At 52.4% G+C, this 17,071-nt stretch overlaps 7 protein-coding genes across 7 annotated transcripts; 3 read left to right on the forward strand and 4 right to left on the reverse strand.

Annotated features, from left to right (window-relative positions):
- Positions 1–870: 870 nt before the first annotated feature.
- MRS44_002405 (uncharacterized protein) lies at positions 871–2,933 on the forward strand (the record flags this gene model as incomplete). The annotated part of the gene is made up of 2 exons (XM_065622812.1): positions 871–2,850; positions 2,904–2,933. 2 exons carry the CDS (start codon positions 871–873, stop codon positions 2,931–2,933), a joined length of 2,010 nt encoding a protein of 669 aa, XP_065478884.1.
- Positions 2,934–3,395: 462 nt separating this feature from the next.
- On the reverse strand, positions 3,396–4,107 carry MRS44_002406 (uncharacterized protein; the record flags this gene model as incomplete). The annotated part of the gene is made up of 3 exons (XM_046274211.1): positions 3,396–3,696; positions 3,759–3,974; positions 4,031–4,107. The coding sequence occupies 3 exons, from the start codon at positions 4,105–4,107 to the stop codon at positions 3,396–3,398; spliced, it is 594 nt and encodes a 197-aa protein (XP_046126979.1).
- An 871-nt stretch (positions 4,108–4,978) lies between these two features.
- MRS44_002407 (uncharacterized protein) lies at positions 4,979–5,754 on the forward strand (the record flags this gene model as incomplete). Its single annotated transcript, XM_046271541.1, has 6 exons — positions 4,979–5,021; positions 5,176–5,258; positions 5,305–5,373; positions 5,431–5,523; positions 5,580–5,594; positions 5,647–5,754. 6 exons carry the CDS (start codon positions 4,979–4,981, stop codon positions 5,752–5,754), a joined length of 411 nt encoding a protein of 136 aa, XP_046126980.1.
- A 605-nt stretch (positions 5,755–6,359) lies between these two features.
- Positions 6,360–7,819, reverse strand: MRS44_002408 (uncharacterized protein; the record flags this gene model as incomplete). Its single annotated transcript, XM_065622813.1, has 4 exons — positions 6,360–6,844; positions 6,896–7,037; positions 7,090–7,677; positions 7,799–7,819. 4 exons carry the CDS (start codon positions 7,817–7,819, stop codon positions 6,360–6,362), a joined length of 1,236 nt encoding a protein of 411 aa, XP_065478885.1.
- Positions 7,820–9,671: 1,852 nt separating this feature from the next.
- Positions 9,672–10,214, forward strand: MRS44_002409 (uncharacterized protein; the record flags this gene model as incomplete). The annotated part of the gene is made up of 2 exons (XM_046284857.2): positions 9,672–9,989; positions 10,065–10,214. 2 exons carry the CDS (start codon positions 9,672–9,674, stop codon positions 10,212–10,214), a joined length of 468 nt encoding a protein of 155 aa, XP_046126982.2.
- Positions 10,215–10,586: 372 nt separating this feature from the next.
- Positions 10,587–10,995, reverse strand: MRS44_002410 (uncharacterized protein; the record flags this gene model as incomplete). The annotated part of the gene is made up of 2 exons (XM_046271519.1): positions 10,587–10,710; positions 10,766–10,995. 2 exons carry the CDS (start codon positions 10,993–10,995, stop codon positions 10,587–10,589), a joined length of 354 nt encoding a protein of 117 aa, XP_046126983.1.
- Positions 10,996–13,440: 2,445 nt separating this feature from the next.
- On the reverse strand, positions 13,441–14,495 carry MRS44_002411 (uncharacterized protein; the record flags this gene model as incomplete). Its single annotated transcript, XM_065622814.1, has 2 exons — positions 13,441–13,773; positions 14,004–14,495. The coding sequence occupies 2 exons, from the start codon at positions 14,493–14,495 to the stop codon at positions 13,441–13,443; spliced, it is 825 nt and encodes a 274-aa protein (XP_065478886.1).
- Between the last annotated feature and the right edge of the window lie 2,576 nt (positions 14,496–17,071).

Consider the following 17,071-nt stretch of genomic DNA (forward strand, 5'->3'; position numbering starts at 1 on the left):
GATTGGCTGCCCACCTTGATTCACAGCTCATCTCCATTCTCATCAGAGAGGTTGAGTTCTACATAACCTATACTTAACTTAGGTTATTTTCCCCATGTTCTATGATTGCCCTTGTATGATAAATAGGTAGAGAGACTGATGAGTATGTGTTAAGGATAGTCTCGCTGGTATTGAACCTAGTTCTTGGACCGAACATTCGCTCCTCAAGAGGAACTCCTCAAAACAAGAAGACATTCTATTGCTTCCATAGCAGAGTCGGATTTTGGCTTCGTAAAACCCCTTGCAAAACATGCCTGCTCACGGCGAGACATCAATTATTGCCTTCTCTTGGCTAGCGAGAGGCTTTAACTCTCTCCACAAGCCTTGGCCTCGTGTTCGAGAATCACGAGCCAACCTAGTTGCTTGGTAATGAAGTGCTCAGGGGTAACACTTTCAGTCTATTAATAGACGAGGCATGCTTAGTTGAGATACATTTATTGCCATTCCCGTCGCGAATTGGTAGCCTGTACAAAACCCGTTCCCAGGTGTGGTGCATCATTCATTCCAGTTTAGACCACGTGACTTCGTGATGCAGCATTCCTATTCGGGACAGTTGCTCTGACAACGCATACCCGCTGTCTCGTGGATGCTTCACACCAACCATGTAGATCACGTAACAATTCAAGTTTCTTCTCCAACCTACACAGTTTTCCAAGTCCATGCCAGGCTAGATCCTCGTCTCTAGGCCACCACGTGCTTATTTCAGCATTGTCTAACCAGAAGTGTTATCTACATGCCAGAGCCGATCCCAGCCTTTACACAGCCGCTGTCGTAGCAAGCTGAAAGCTTCAGCTTTTCCCACTCCCGATCTTATTCTTCACCCCCACCACCATGGCTCGGCTCGCCGATATTTGCCCCTCCAGCGACGACGACCTTCCCGACCTGAAGACTCTGATTCGGAAGCAAGGTACCAGAGCAACCAGAACAGCATCTAACCCCACGAGCGCCTCTACCAAACCTGCCGCCTCGAAACCCACAACAAAGTCTGAAACTCGTCGAGTACGCCGTCTTGGAGAACCCACCAAGGCCACAGGCAACCCACTCTTTCAACGATGGAATTCGGAGGAACACGAGAACTCTCAAGAGGGTAGGTCAAGAGGATCGGGCCGGGCATCACGAAAGACAACACCAAGCGAGTCAATTTCACCTCTGCCTGAGACTGGTTCTGCCTCAGGCTCTGAATCTGAAGATGACATGCCCCGCGCCCATGTTCAACGGCCGAGGAGACGACAACCGACCATTGAGGATTCCGATGAGGACAGCGGCTCCCAAGAAGAAGAGACGTTGCTTACGAGGGTACGGCGACTTCAGAAGACCAAGGCAGGCGCGGTGACAGCGTCAAGTCAGGAAACCGAGAAGCGAGTGCCCAGGCCCAGACCGGAAAGCAAGTCGAAGGCGTTGATGTTTGCAAGGGAGATTGAGAGTGGGACAGACACTGAGGTGAACCGGGAAGAGAGCGAGGCTGAGGATCCAAGCGTATATCAAACTGCAGGCGAAGACTCTTCTGACTCTGCCTCTGAGCTGGACTGGCTGAACGATTCCCCCGATCAACCAGCTCGGACAAAACCTGTGAGATCGGTCAAGGTCCGACCTCAGGGAACAGCCGGCGCAAATGATAGTGCTTCCCTAATAAGGAATGCCCCTTCTCTAAAGCCCAAGGCCAGGTCAAGTCAGAATACCACGAAGGAGACAGCATCGAGCAAGGAGGTTGCTCAATCTCGGAAGACAAGCCAAAGCAAGCAACGAGGGGATTCACAAGACACGACAACCGCCTCAGACCTCGCCGATACTCTATCCAAACTTCGACTTCAGCTACAAGACTTTTCTGATGAGGAGGGCAAATCGTCAAAGAGGGATCAATTCACCACGCCTCCGAGCACACCACCGAAAACCTCGAAGCCCAAGGGGCTCATGTCTCCGAGCAAGAAGGTTCAGATTCCCAAAACTCCCCACAGGCCCAGCATGGACGCCTTTTGGAATCAGGATGTAGTCAACGAGTGGAATGACCATCACTCACCACGAAAACTCATGCTTCCACCAGTAACAAAGAGCCCAAGCAAAGCGAGCCCAAAGAAGGAGCCCAAGAAGGAAACCAAGAAGGCTTTTGCCGCGAGAAAGCATGCTCTGGCTGAGAGCTTCCTGGCCGAACTCGATCGTGAGATCACTCAGGGTGAGATTGCAAAACTGGCCGAGTCTACAGGCGGTGTCAAGCTTGTTTGGACAAAGACGCTCAACACCACAGCTGGCCGTGCTAGTTGGCGTCGCGAGACGATCCGCACAACACGCAAGACGGATGGTGCTCAGCTCTCGGTGACGTACAAGCATCATGCCTCGATTGAGCTGGCTGAGAAGGTGATTGACGACGAGCATCGACTGCTGAACGTGATGGCGCATGAGTTCTGCCACCTGGCCAACTTCATGATTAGCGGTATAACGACAAACCCTCACGGCCGCGAGTTCAAGGCATGGGCGGCAAGGTGCTCAGCCAAATTTGGAGACCGTGACATCGAGGTTACAACCAAACACAGCTACGACATCGACTTCAAGTACGTGTGGGAGTGCTCGGCTTGCGGGACAGAGTTCAAGAGACACTCCAAGAGCATCGATCCACAACGACATCGATGCGGCAGCTGCAAGGGTCTACTGAAGCAGACGAAGCCAACGCCGAGGGGTGGAGGTGCCACCGGAGGTCCGAGCAAGTATCAGATCTTTGTCAGGGAGCAGATGGCGGTGGTAAGAGAGGAGAACCCCGGGAGCCCGCAGAAGGTGGTGATGAAGCTTATTGCGGAGAAGTGGGCGAAGCAAGGGGTGGTAAGGCGGGGGGTAAAGGGGGCAATAAGGGCATGGACGGTGTTCTTGAGAAGATGGTTGATTTGACCATTGAGGAAAAGTAATAGAGGGCATACAGGCATGAGATACCCAGTGTGGCATATTGTATGAGTTCAACGTATTGCTTAAATGCAATGACTTGATTATACCAGGATAATGATGAAAACTATATGAATTGTTATATCTGTATCTGTATCCTCCACTCTATGATGTTTTGGCCTGTGGTCTCGTTTTTCCTTGACCTGTGCGATACCCTGCATCACGCTTCACTGTTATGACATCGCACCGATTAATGAGCAATAGCCATGATACACAAGAGTCATATCGGCTATCAAGACCCCGAAAGAAAAGTATATTCATGGCTGGCTAAGCCAGCATCTTGCCCATACAGACATCCATCGATTTATCTGATCCGTCCAAAGCTAAAAGATGTCATCAGTCGTGATAGTCATCCCAGGATATCCAACTCTTCCACCCTCATCCCATTCCCAATCATCTATTCCACAATTCGCAATTTCCAATCATATTTAAGACTCGCCAAACAGACCCCAATCCTTAATCTTGAATGTCGACCAGATGCGGGCCGAGTACTCGACGGCGTCGCCGATGAGCTTGCCCTGGCGGCCGAGCTCCAGGTCGACCTCGTCCTCGTCGTACTCGCCCTTGATGTGGGGCACGTTGATGGTGATGAGGATGTCCGTCTTTTGCTTCTCGAGTCGCAGGAGCGTCAGGATGATGGCGGTAAAGTCGGGAGCCGAGGTGGTGTCGCGGGACTGGTTGACGTGGGGGGTCTGTGTCGAGATGAGGGTGTAGGCGGGAGTGCCCTCTCTGGAAGGGAAGTTAGCAAGCCACGACTCTTGAAGTTTGAACAGGATCAAGGGGAGTCATACTCGAGCCTCGAGAACTCAGTCTCGGCCGTGTTCCAGATCTTGACGGTGTTGATGTCGGAGCCGACCATGTCCTCCAAATGCGTCGTCATGGCACGGCCATCAACCTCAGGACCAGAGCCAGAGCTACCAACGCGCTCAGTGATGTCAAAGATGATGCTAGTGAATCCATCCTGGTCGATCCAGACCTCCTGGTTGTCGGGGACCTGTCGCAGTTTGCTAAGAAACATTAGCATCAGACGCGGACTTGGGCGCAAAGGTGAGCGAGCACGAACCTAACGTCGGCAAAGTTGGAGGGCAGATCGACAACGATTGCGCCGCCAAAGAGAGGCGTGCTGACGAATTCGGGCATTTTGTGAGAGTGTAGAGACAGCCTTGTCTTGTAGAGGTTATTCGCTTCTGTCGCAAAGTCGAAGTTGTAAAGAGTATCTCGTGGATCAGGCACCAGAGGCGACAGAAGAGGTCTAAACAGGTGAGGGCAAAAAGAGGTCACGCGCGAAGGGGTAATCCTCGTATTTTGGAGCCAAGCTTTGGGTGGCAGGAGGCGATTATAAGGTAACAAAATGGAAGCCTGAAAGTGGGCGACGAGGAGAGCGATGGATCATGGATGGCTCGGCTCGGGGAAGCACAGCATCCTGCAAGTCAAGTCAAGCTCAGGCTCGGGTTTGGAGGGGCTCAGGTGGGATGTGACCCCGCCACATGATGACGTACGAAAAGCCTCACTTTTGGTGTGGCAGCCACATGGCATGACTGAATGCTGACCATCGAAAAGATCAAAAAGAACGGTTAAACTGCATTTTAAAAATACAAAAAAGAGTCAGCGGGACTCCCTCTAAGCGGTAGTATCATTTTAAAGCATCAAAAGAGCAAAAAGAAAAAATTCGAATCTGGAGATTCCAGACGAATGTTTCCAAAGATTGTTTGAATGGAGTCTGTTGGGCCATTCCACGGTCACATCTGGTAAAAGGCAAGAGGTGAGTTCGATGGAAGGTCCCACTCCGAAAGAATGCTGTGCTAATTTGACTTATAACCCTCGGTCGTATGCCCCACTCACCAATCAGCAGACCGCGAGCAGCCCCTCTGATAGTGCACCTATGTCAGCAGCTGTTAACCGACTCACTCAGTGCATAACGTACCTGAAGCTTCTCCCTTCTCTCGTGACGCTTCTTTCTCCCCTCTTTCTCTCAACTTTCTCGACGTTCAATCAATTTCTATTATACAAAATGGCCTCCGCCGCCGGTTGCATCTTCTGCCGCATCATCAAGGGTAAGAAGAATTGGAGAGTCGGAGAGTGAAGCCGAGAGTGCGGATGCGGGGAGCTGTTGAGGGGAGAGTACGTTGAGGGTGTCCATCATCTATCTTTCTCGTCACTATCACCACGGTTCCAATCCCTCAACTAACCGCCGTCCCTCAATTACAGGTGAAATCCCTTGCTTCAAGCTCTTTGAGAGCGACAAGACCCTCGCTTTCCTCGACATTGGCCCCCTCAGTAAGGGTCATGCTGTATGATCGACGCCCAACCTCGCTTGAGCCGACTGACACCCTGTAGCTCGTCATCCCCAAGTACCACGGCGAGAAGCTGGCCGACATTCCCGATGATCATCTCTCTGAGGTCCTGGTAAGCTTAATTGTTTCTCCTGCGGCGATAGAATGAGGCGCTGATGGGCACAAACAGCCCACCCTGAAGAAGATTGTCAACGCAACCGGTGCCACCGACTACAACATCCTTCAGAACAACGGCGCGATCGCCCACCAGGAGGTCAAGCACGTAAGTATCCCCTATCCATATTTTCCTATGCTTTCAAATGCTGATGGTCACTTCAGGTTCACTTCCACATGGTAACACGAATCCCGTACCCCCATCCCTCGGATCCCACTAACATGTCTCTAGATCCCCAAGCCCAACGAGAAGGAGGGCCTTGGCGTCGGATGGCCTACCCAGTCACCCGACATGGATGCGCTCAAGGCGTACTACGAGGAGGTCAAGTCCAGGATTTGAGCCGGCAATGCTGTGCAGCGTAAAGGCAACGCATCATTGATGATAGCTGCGGCCTTTAAAAGTGTTTCACGGCGAGGGTCTCTGGTTTCACTATCCAGTTGCTAGGTAGAACCAGATGTCACGGTCTAAATACAATGACGATCACCAAGTTCGTTCTTATCACCTCACTGTCTTCGTATCTCGCTGGCATCTCGCTTTCCTCAGGAAGCAGGATTCAAGGCACCGACTTAGCTCTTTGACGAATACTTGAGTATTCGTCATAACAAATGTCGCAACAAAGAACCACAAGCGGATGCCTAATTGGAGAGGACGCTATGAAGTTTCGGCGTGGAAATGAAGTGACTTCAGATGGGCTCTTCATCGGGAGATATCATATTTACTCATTGGGCCTCATTGTGATACCAAATAGCTGGGTTTCGCAATCTGCACAGTGATTAATCGTAACCTGATAAACGACAATGTTATTATTATGCATCATGCTCTATAACCCTAAAGTAATAGGTCAAACCCAACTGGGGTTGGGCCGGGAGTGATCAGCCAAGAGCTGATTGAGAAATCGTGTGCCGGGGAGACGCCCTTTGTTTTTTTCTAACCATCCCTCGCATCTAGTCTACATCGTCAGCGGCCGTAGCAGCAGAAGTGCCGGCCGCCGGGGGAACAGGTGAGTACCAGTTGGCCTTGCCGCTCTGGATAGAACCCTGTCTGTCGTAGAGCGTCCTCGCCCGGATGTAGGGGTCCAAGACCCAGTATCCCTCCCTCAGCGACTTGGAGACCCTCTCGCGCTCCGCCTTGATCTCGGCGCTCTTCTCGCCGTCTGGGTGGCGGATCCATTCCCGGGTTGCATGCTCAAACTGCTTGACCTGCTCGGCGCGCTCGGCGAGCAGGCGGTCCCGGGTCTCGGTGTCCTTCATCTTGTCGTTCTCGCCGGCGGCGGGCTCGATGTACTTGTACTCCCAGTCCTCGTCGCCGTCGAGCTCCTTGATAAGGTGGTCTGGGGCGATGAACTCCTCGAGCTCGGCGCGGTTGTTGGTGAAGTGAACCTTGGCCGCAACGACAGGGTCCAACCATCCACGAATAACCTTCCAGATGCCTTGTATCTTGTTAGTTGCAATTCGGTGCTGATAAACTCTGGTTCACATACCTTGGAACAGCCAGGGGGCGCGGTGCACCAGGACAGCACCAAGAGACTCGGGGTAGTTGGCCTCGAAACACTTGATCATGAACTTGACAGGGGCGTAGTCCATGTTAGCCATGGAGAAGCCCGTCATGTCAAAGATGACACACTAAGGTGGCCATTAGCATCATAAATATCAATATTCCGGAGGGTTCACTTACAGCAGTATCAACTGGAGGCTCAAGAACCATACGGGCAGTCTCAATGATATAGACTGTGTACCTCTCCAGACTTGGCTCGCACTCCGCACCAATCTTGTGAAGGCGAACCCTGACAACGCAAATAGGCCGGCCATTCTTATCGGTGCCATGCAAGAAACTCTTGCCCATTCGGAGCTGTGCCATGACGTCGGCGCTCACCTGCTTGGTAGGGGAATCGGCATTCTTCGCATCCTCAATGGCAAGGGCATCACCGTTCTTCATGATGTCGTCATCCACACGCATGTCGTTGTGTCTCCAGTGCATGGTCGACACCAACATCACCAGAGCCTTCTCCACGTCCCATTTTCGTGCGCGAAGGAAGCGCAGGACGAGAGCGTCCGGGTGGTCATGCTTCACCATGCTCCAGATGGTGTGGTGGATGGACTCAGGGGTCTCGTTGGCCAGGGTGTCGTAGAAGTGCTTCGTCTGGCCATATTTGTCCTCCTCGACGGAAGCCTCTGTGGGAGTTGAAGTACCAGACTTGCCCTTTCGGAAGACGCCAAATCGCTTCTTCTTCTCACCACCCCCATTGTTAGCCTCCTCAGGTTCCTTGGGGAGAGAAGATCAGCGCCAGTGCTGTCGTCATCGGCCACACCGGTGAGCTGGAAGATGGCAGCCCATAGCTTGCGAAGCTTCTCCTCTTGCTCAGGAGTCAAGTTTCCCGGTCGACCGGGGGAACTTGGAGAGACATGATTTCAATGTCTTGATCGAATTCTTGGGAATAAGAGTTGCTGGTTGAGCCTGTCGTGGACCACACCGAGGTAATAAGAACAGCTGCAAGTACAGCCGCAGCTACAACAGCTGAGGAAAGAGAGCTTGCTTCAAGTAGGCGCCTGGTTGAATCTGAGGTTGATCTGCTAGAGTGAGTCGTATAAGACCTCTGAAGGGTGAGAGCAGAGGTTGCGCCAGCAATGCGGACACGCGCAGAGTAGCTGAGACTTGTTGCGACAGGTGGGGCGAGAAGTGAGGCCTTGCTTGGGTTTTCGTATCTCGTAGCTGAGACTCTCCTGAATGATGCAGGGGTTGTGTATGATCTGGCCAGTGGAGGCCTCGCAAAACTGGGGGATGAGAGCGCCTGAGAAGGGCGTAGGAACTGTTGACAGGAGCTGAGACGGCAGCTATTTGAATACAAGATCCGTCTCAGTTGAGGCCTCATAGGTAAGATGTCGCTGATAGGGCTGTCCAAGACTTGCGAGCGCGTAATGCAACGCCGCAAAAAAAGCTGCTTGAAAGATGTGTCGTCGTTAACCGGCGCGGGAAACCCCTGTGATCAGCTCCACCTATCGTCCAGAGCTCGCGGTTTCAGCAGCAGGACAGTTCCCCTAGGAGGCTCGAGGGGAAAGGCCAGAGCAAGGCTATATAAATAAGCACGAGCAGTGAGATGAGATGGTGCGAGCGCAAGGGGAGGGAAAAAAGGCTGCTGCTCTTTTGCTGAGAGGGTGCGTGCGGGACTTGAGAGACACCGGCCCCCGCGGAGTTTACGGGTTACGTATTGGATGTGTGTTTCTGTTAGTGCCCGGAGTACCCGGACACGCGGTTCAAGGCAAGACATGCACACGACCAGCTTAACTCGTGAGAATATTGGATGAGTACTTTGGTATTTGATCTAGAATTGAACAAAACTCTACATAGTAGCTCATCTAATTTTCATCCTTTTTATTGTCGTGTCTAGAAGAGACTACTTTCTTTGCCTCTAATATGCATCAACAGCATAGCTATCTAGGCTGAACTTCATACGCGTATCTGTCCAAATAGATGACACGGGGACATAGGAACGAAAGCGAAACCGACTGGGCCTCAAATACACCGGAGTAAAAACGATTGAGTCATCCTAGGCCTACGAATCAAAACTCATTCTATACGTAGGGCTTAATTCGGGCCGCTGAGTAACGCTGCGCTGATCCGGACTGCCGTCAGATTCGACGAAACGTCTCTTACCCTACAGATCCGCTACCAACTCGATAAACAGAACCCTGAATGACACGCGATGCCCAAGCGCTTCTCATATGATGATGATACAGAAAAGATATTAGCGGTTGGCAGATGGCCCTGGTCAGTTGCTCCCGTAATATTAGGTCGTGTCGTCGGCTCAGCCTCATCGTATGTCGTCAAGTGAGCCCCTGAGCTACATATGAACAGCTCACACGACACCATGACGACCATGAAATTGAATCAAGGTCAGCCACATGGGCACATTCCCTGAAAATAAACAAACAAAGCATGAGTGGTCAACACTACATGCCGCCTAGAACTTGATATGGAGGTTCAACTGGCTTCATCGCCAGCAAGGACGAGTCATGATGAAAAGGTACTCGTCCTGCTATCGCACCAGCTCAACGGCATTGGTCCCGCCGCGGGGAAAGCCACTTTGGGCAGCCACACGTTGACTGCGGGGACGCCACAACAACCGCCATTTGTTGACTTTGAGCCCAAACTAACTTGACGACCACAAAGCACGAAACAGACCCTCCACCTCTCGCGCATCGCGCATCACACCAAACGATATACCACGCTGCCCAGACCACATACGCGACGACTACAACATGTCTGGCGAACCTCTTGACGCCAGCGTCAAACGCTCCAACTCCCGCTCCCATACCTCTCGTCCCACCACCCCGCTCCGTCCATCGTCGCGCTCGTCTTTCCGAGAGTCTGCCCGCGGTGCTGGAGAAAGCGATGCCCCGTTCCCGCTCAATGCCTTCGAGCCCGCCTTCGCCGAGCTCTCAGACGCTATGGCCGATCTCGAGGCGAACATGATGCACTTCCAACTCATGCACGAGAGTCTGGCGAGGTTCAGCGAGTCGTTTGCGAGTTTCATGTACGGATTGAACATGAATGCTTTCTGCGTTGACTTTCCAGAGGTAGGTCTATTGGTCTAATACTCCTAGGCTATCTAGAGTTTATGTGTCTGGTATACGAGCTCACACTGCCTACAGGGGCCCGTCCCAGAGTCGTTCCGTCGAGATAGGACAAGACAAGAGCAACTAGTCGAAGCTCCCTCGAGGTCGGAGACTGACACCGATATGACATTCATGCAAGTTCTCGCCGTAAACCGAGCCCATTTTCAGATTTTAACCATTCCATAGGACAACGGATACATCCTTTGTCGAGAACCCACCCACAACCACCAAGTCGTCCAGATTCACCACACCAGAGCCCCGTCAATCCCGTCTTCCCTCAGCGCCTGGTCGGGGAACATCATCGAGAGGAAGATCCACCCGTGGAGTTGGCCGAGGTCGGCCTAGTGGGCTTGCCAGGGCGCGCGGTAGGGGAGTTAGGTGAAGTTGAAGTTTTCGCCTCGAACACACGCTCGTATACCAGGATTGCCGCCCGCAACGCCGTCCGAATATCATCCCTGCTGAATCAAATGCAACCCAAATACGCCTGCAAACCAATCATGCTTAATGCGCATGCCGATTACACGTTGAAGAGGATATCATCGAATTCGGACAAGAATCTCAGGGATCCATGGACACGTCGTTGTCCATATCGGTGCGCTTTCGGTCGCCATTATCCGTCCAAAGGCCCACAGCAGCGTCGGCGTCCTTGTGAGTATAAGGTCCCTCGGCGATTTGCTTGAGTCTAGGATAGTGTTAGCAAAGATACCCCCAATAGAAGCAGTAAAATGGCAACAAACCTTCGCTTGTGAGGCTTTCCTTTGCGATGCGCAACCAGCGTAGCGTCCGTCTCGAACCATTTGGAGCACTCGGTACAGTAGTGTCGGCCAAGTCCAGGGAGGTCCTCGGCGGCCTTGGTATCCATGAACTGCTTGAGGTGCTTGGGCGAGAGGAGGTCGGCCTTGACCTGGTCGACGTCTCTGGTCTTGCGCCGGGTCTTGGTGATGGTTCGCTTGTTGGTGACGCCCATGGTTGCGGATTTCTTTCGTGATGGGGCAATGCGGCAAAAGTGCAGTGTTTGTCGACCTGATCTTGCGACGGGTATCTCGATGATCGATAACCTGGGCGGTGGAGGTTGGCGATTCAGAAAAAAGTCCAAAATTTTGGTGGGGAGACAGTGTCTACAGTGTTCTTGTCACGGCCCATATGCGGGGAGCCCTAGCCACACACAACCGCCACACAGCCACAGCTTTATGATGAGTGTGTCGAGTCTGGAGGCCTTTGAATTGATGAAGGACAGTGATGACTCCTAAATGATGGAATGATTATGTGTTGAAGTAATTAAAAGACTATATTTGGGGATTTTGTAAAGAGTTTGCTGGGAACTCATTCAACGACACCGAAGTGTCATGAAGAATGAAGGTTGCCTCGTTCACTTACACCGTCTCCAGTGACTGATTGGCCGGGAAGAACTGTTCTTTGTTGACAATTCCTCTAATTATCTCGTCAGAAGGTAGGAGACATATGAAACTGTTGCGATTGAACAAAGTGTTCGTCAATGAAAGGTCATATTTTCAAGATTCTCGCCAAAGTAGATATCCCACGTGGGATGGTTTGCAAGGGTTCGGCCTCCGTGAGTCGCCCATGGCCCTTGATATGGCCGGAGAGATCCATGCTGAGGATGGATATTAGATGGCCCCGGCTCTATGATTGAGAGTGCGGACATAAGCATGATTGGTCGTATATCCTAGAACAATGATTGAATAATACGTAGAAGAGACTATGTAAGAATTCTTCTTTACCTTAGATCACTGCCTCTTATTTTGAGGATGTGATGCAATAAACTTATGAAGAGATACTCATATATTCGCTCAAGATACTCAGGGATACTTAGGTAGTATGTAGTATGTCAAACAGCCAAGTTGGTGTGCCAGATATCCACTCATGCATCTTGCACATGATCCCAAACGTGTCAATGCTGAAGAACGGGCCATAGTCTGTTGGCGCTGGAGGCACGGCCGTGATGGGTAATGTATACGGGGCTGGTTTAGGGCATGTTGTATAAATATAATTGGGATTGGCCTTCTGTTCTAAGCTGGCGAGTGGAACATTGGTGCGCTGACCCTGGCATGACCTTCAGTATCAGAATGAGACCAATCAGTCTTTCAAACTGTACCACGCATCATCCAGTGAGCGAAGATCCAGGTACCTGAAACACCACAACGAGTGGCTGGCGATGTCTACTTGGGTTCCATGTAATATAAAAGGTGTTAGTGACTCGAGGAGGGTTGTACCAAAGAGCATCAGTCACGGATATAGTTGGCGAAGAATCGACCATGAACCATCGAGACATATCGGCGAATATTTGTCGGCATATAACAAATCCTTTGCGATCTGAAGTCCTCATGAGGCTGTTGGAACCCAGCGACATGGCGTTCAATGATCAGCGTTGTCACCGCCACATGTTCGAGCCGAGCCCACCTCAGGGAATTGGACGGACTTGAAAACACATGGCAGACAGCAAACGTTGACCCACTATGGGAGGCCAATGATCTCCAGTCATAAAATAATATGTCAACGTTGTGGTGATGCTCTCCTTTGGCGATAGTTGTGGGTGTCTCTGAAGATCGTCCGTGAACTCTGGTTTTTGCTCTGGGTGCAAGGATGCTCGACCTTGACCTGTCAGTGGTGTGATGTTACGAATTGCCACCTGGGGTGGTTTTGTAGACTTGTGGAGGTGGATAAGTTTCTCGTGGAGATGCAGTGTCTCGTCCCAACCCGCTTCTTTGCCTGCTCTGGCTTGGGCCCGGGTCGACGGCGGCCGCGATGAGCTTTTCATGTCCTGGCCCTGTCATTGCTGGATGCATACCCTCTAGGGTCACTCGTCTGGCATTTTCTTGCCACTGACCGGTACTTAGTTGTGTGGCGTGTCTTTGTTGACAAGCAGGGAACCGTTTTGCAGTTCGGTAAAGTCGCAGCCAACTGGGTTACGAGCTGGTTATGCGGCTGAACACCGAGGTAGAGAGAGAACCTAGCAGGAAAGGTTCCGTCTGTAATCGATTGTAATCGCGGCGGATACTATTGGATAGGGCAGGACAGGGAAGTTGGGCGGTCTGCGGCCTGGGATGCGGCAGAACAGCAGAGGAGAAGTGCAGGAACCAAGGGGGGTGTGTGGTTTCGTGAGAGCTTCATCCCCATCGTTCAAGGGTTACCCCAATTTGCTTCAGCGACTCGCCGTCGAGAACTGAGGTCCGAAATGGACACAGATTATGGGGAAGACGTCGGGGACCGAGCGTGAAGAGCTCGGAGCCTCACAATTGCGAGCGCCACGGTCCGGCGACCGAAGTAAAAGCCGCTGGTCCGAGCCTCCGCTCCGCTTTCAGGCCCTGCCAAACGGAGTGGGAGAGAGCAAAATTTGCCAAGGGAAACGGGGCCCTGTTTGAGGCATGGAGACGCCCGGGGGAACCAGAGGCGACTATGCCGCATCGGGGTGACGATGCGGTAAATTCTTCGTTCTCTGCGGCGTGGGCCCCGGGTCAGCGCTGCGGGTGGCGCTGCATCGGTGCCGTAACGACCGGGGAACAGGCAGGCTGGGAAAATGAAGCCCAGCAGAGTCAAGGATGAATCCTTGGAGTTGCGCCGCCTGGGGGCGTGGGGCCGCCGCGCCTGTCAGCCGAGAAGGGTCCATCAGGTTGAATAAGAAGCTTTTGTCGAGGTACGGGAGTTGATTGATTGTGAGGTTGTGGGTTTGGGCGAGGAATTGGTCGAGGAGAAGAGACTGTGCCCAGGCCGTGCTCAATGCCTGACCCTGAAAGCAAATAACGGTCGACAAGATAATTATGTCCATGTCTTGTCCTCATCTATCATCCCCTAGCAACAACAATTGTTGCTTGGGTCTATGTGGAACAGACGGAAGTGGTTGTTTTTGATTTGTGTGCCTGCGTTGAGGGTAACCCACATGTTTTGCTGAAGCATCATCTGCCCCCCCCTCACACCTGAATTCCGTCAAAAATTGCCGGATTGATGCAGGAGACGAACCTTCTGCCTTCTTGGCAAACAACTTGACACCATCGTCAACGTCTTGCCGTCCAGCGCCGAACCTGGAGCCGATGGAGAGCCGTGGCTCGTAACGTCGAGCCAAGCCGAGGAGGTCCGTCCGCCTCCGGTCGGTATCCGGGGGAGTGTTCGGCGATGGACTATCATGAGCGTCTGGGGCCCGCTGAGGTCAAGCACTGGCACCTCTGACGCAACCGGCTCCGATGGGGCCTTTTCCCCAGTGAACGGCCTAGACCAGGGGTCTGGTGGGCGCCAATGGGCGAGCTCAATGGCAGCTGGAATGGGGTTTTCTGCCCTTCGCTCACTGGCTATCGCAGTCTCGGTCGCTCGGTCTCGTGCGAGAGGAGCTTGGGGCTCGGTATCCTCGGCCATGAGGGTGACTGTCCCATGACGGAAAACGAGGCAAAACTGCATGGAATCTGCGTTCGCTGTATCATATCTGACCTCGGTTTCGCCATCGTTCGACCTTGTCATGATCCCCCGTGTCTGTTATCGATGGCAATCCCTGAGGGAAGCATGTGCAAGAATTTTTGAACGGCCGTCACGGAGAGTGTGGGGAGGGGTGGATGGATGGAAGAGGAGCATGTCATGACGACAGGGTTGTGAAGATTGTTTTCTGCCCCGCCTTGATTGGCTCACGGCCTGACAACCTTGGTTATCAGCCTCCAACCTGTGGCTTCGGCTCCCCGCATCAAACCTGAGCGCTTTGTGGCTCCACAATCACGACCTTCACAACGCCCAACCTTGACCAGCGTGTCTGTGCATGGGAACTGGCATGCGATACCCGGGAAACGGACTCACAACCTTCCAGTATGTTTATGGACAACCTACGATCAAGCATAGATTCATTATTTCATTCAGGTGGCCACCTGATAGTGAATCACACCCAAGCTATGGACCCTGAGCCTCAGCCTAAGCCTGTATGAGAGCACATCTAAGCTTACCTATATGTGATGGCCCGGCTCTCACATCCTCCTCATAAGACTCTTCATGGACCCGTCGTCTCCTGATGTGCTATACAATGTTATTGTCGCTCTGGAGGTCGGCGAAACTTTGTTCGTGATCCATCCATGGACCGTTGTCGAGATTGAACGCCTGGGACATAAATCCGACTTTAAATAGTACTTGGATGATCCACAAGCTCATGACGGACGTATATAGGAGCATCAGACGTCGAGCCTCTTGTTTCGAAAGGAGATGAAGCAATGCCATTGGCTGCAAGTTCGCTGGCTTAAGGTGAACCGTACCAGCGCTCACACTGGAGACCTCTCCATGGAACTTGGAACCAGGGGAGTTCCTTCATGAGGACCCTAGCCACATTTCCCTAGACAACAATGGCAATGCCAGAGCACTTTGGTAGCTTGGCCCGGGACTCGCCGTTTGGTACATAGCTGGAACTCAGCCACCCCTGCCAGAGAGCCCCGTCACATAAGGTTTTACGGGGCTATGCGGAGAGGAAGAGGACTTCCCCAAAGGCTGGGAGGTCACTGAGCAGGAGGACATACGTCCAACTGGGAATGGTGAAGGAGGCATATACCGCAGAGCTCATGGATCATGGACAGTTTCAAGATATCGTGTATGGATTTAGATAGAGAATTGTTACTGGATTAGAGATTGGAGGATGAGTGACAGGGGAAAGGATGGGGGTCGACGAAGACGTGTCAGACTTGATGCTGGCGCTACCAAACCACCAGTTGATCTGACTATCAAGGGGGGTTTTGCATATCCATGACATTCTGCAGCATTATCCATCCTTCAATGGCTTGCCTTGATTGCTTTGAGCAACTATGGACTGGATTACGCATGTGTGGACACTCGGAGTCTTTGAACTACATAGACTGGAATGTATGCTCAAGTTGGAATCATTGATGCATAAAGGTATCTATAAGGAATGTCGGATAACTGTCCACTTCCAAATAGCACATAATACTGCATGGGAGGTGTCTCCCTGGGCAGTCTGGAGTCTGGATGACACTATTCTCAGGTGGGTCTTGAGCTCCCCAGCTGACAAGCTTGACAGTTACAGGCGCCGCGGCTCTTCACAAAGAATGAATGGATTAGTGCACAGTGAGTGGTGCACCGCCACTAACTGGAGCGCTGGTCCGGGGTCCACGCCGGATTGAATGCACGGTAAGGGTCAAAGCCCGCCCGCGGAGCGGCGTCACCGGGTCTCCAGGGGGGAATAGGGTCTCGGGCCAGCGGGTTTCATGTTCGGTCGCCGCACAGTGTTGCTCGTAGTTGCGAAGCTCCGAGACCCTAGCGCTCGGTTCCCGATACCTTCACTGGACATGTGGAAAATGACATTCTGCCGCATCCCCAGACCGATGACCGCCCAATTATATTTTTTTTGACCCAATGGCAGCGGTTGCAATTATCCCTCGGCCTTGAGAGTTGCGCCCAGCTTGGAGCAACCAGGCCTGAGTGGGGACGGAGAGTTCCCCTCCTTGAGCAAGAGTCCAGCAACGAAGACGGGACGACGGTGGCACAGTAGATCTACAGAGGAATTTGTCGCATGTATTTCCAACCCATGATGGGACCAAAAGGGTGCTGTTTTCAATCAACAACGATTTCAGAACAAGGACCAATCAACGAGTCCAATGGCAACTCGCAATAGAGGCAGGGGTTTGGTTTCTGCTCGCGTTGTCGCTGCCTCGGTATTATCGGCCCCGAGAGACGGGAACCGACGGGTACAATCTGGTGCGCCAAAAATGCTTTTGGAGCAGGTGTTTGTTCCCTCGGCAGAGTGGAGGTTTTCGGTTACCACCCATGACGAAAGGAATTGCCGATTATTTTCAGCTCTTTTTTGATTGGTACAAGGACGGGTTTGCCCTCCCCGCTCGCATCGGAAAACCACACTTGATCACTGGTGCTTGGAGAGGGCTCCGCTGTGGGGCATCGCCCACATTTTTTGGGGCTTGCTCTCTCCTGGGGCGTGCCTTTAGCGGAGTCGGCGCTCTCACTGCTGGGCTTCACTGCCAGGTACGTAAGAAACCTCAGCGAGGTCCTAAGCGACAGGTACCTAAGGTGAGGAGGGCCTTGTTGCCGTGTGC

Source organism: Fusarium solani (genome assembly GCF_023522795.1).
Source record: "Fusarium solani strain SB1 chromosome Unknown bctg00000001, whole genome shotgun sequence".
Taxonomy (NCBI): Eukaryota; Fungi; Ascomycota; class Sordariomycetes; order Hypocreales; family Nectriaceae; genus Fusarium; species Fusarium solani.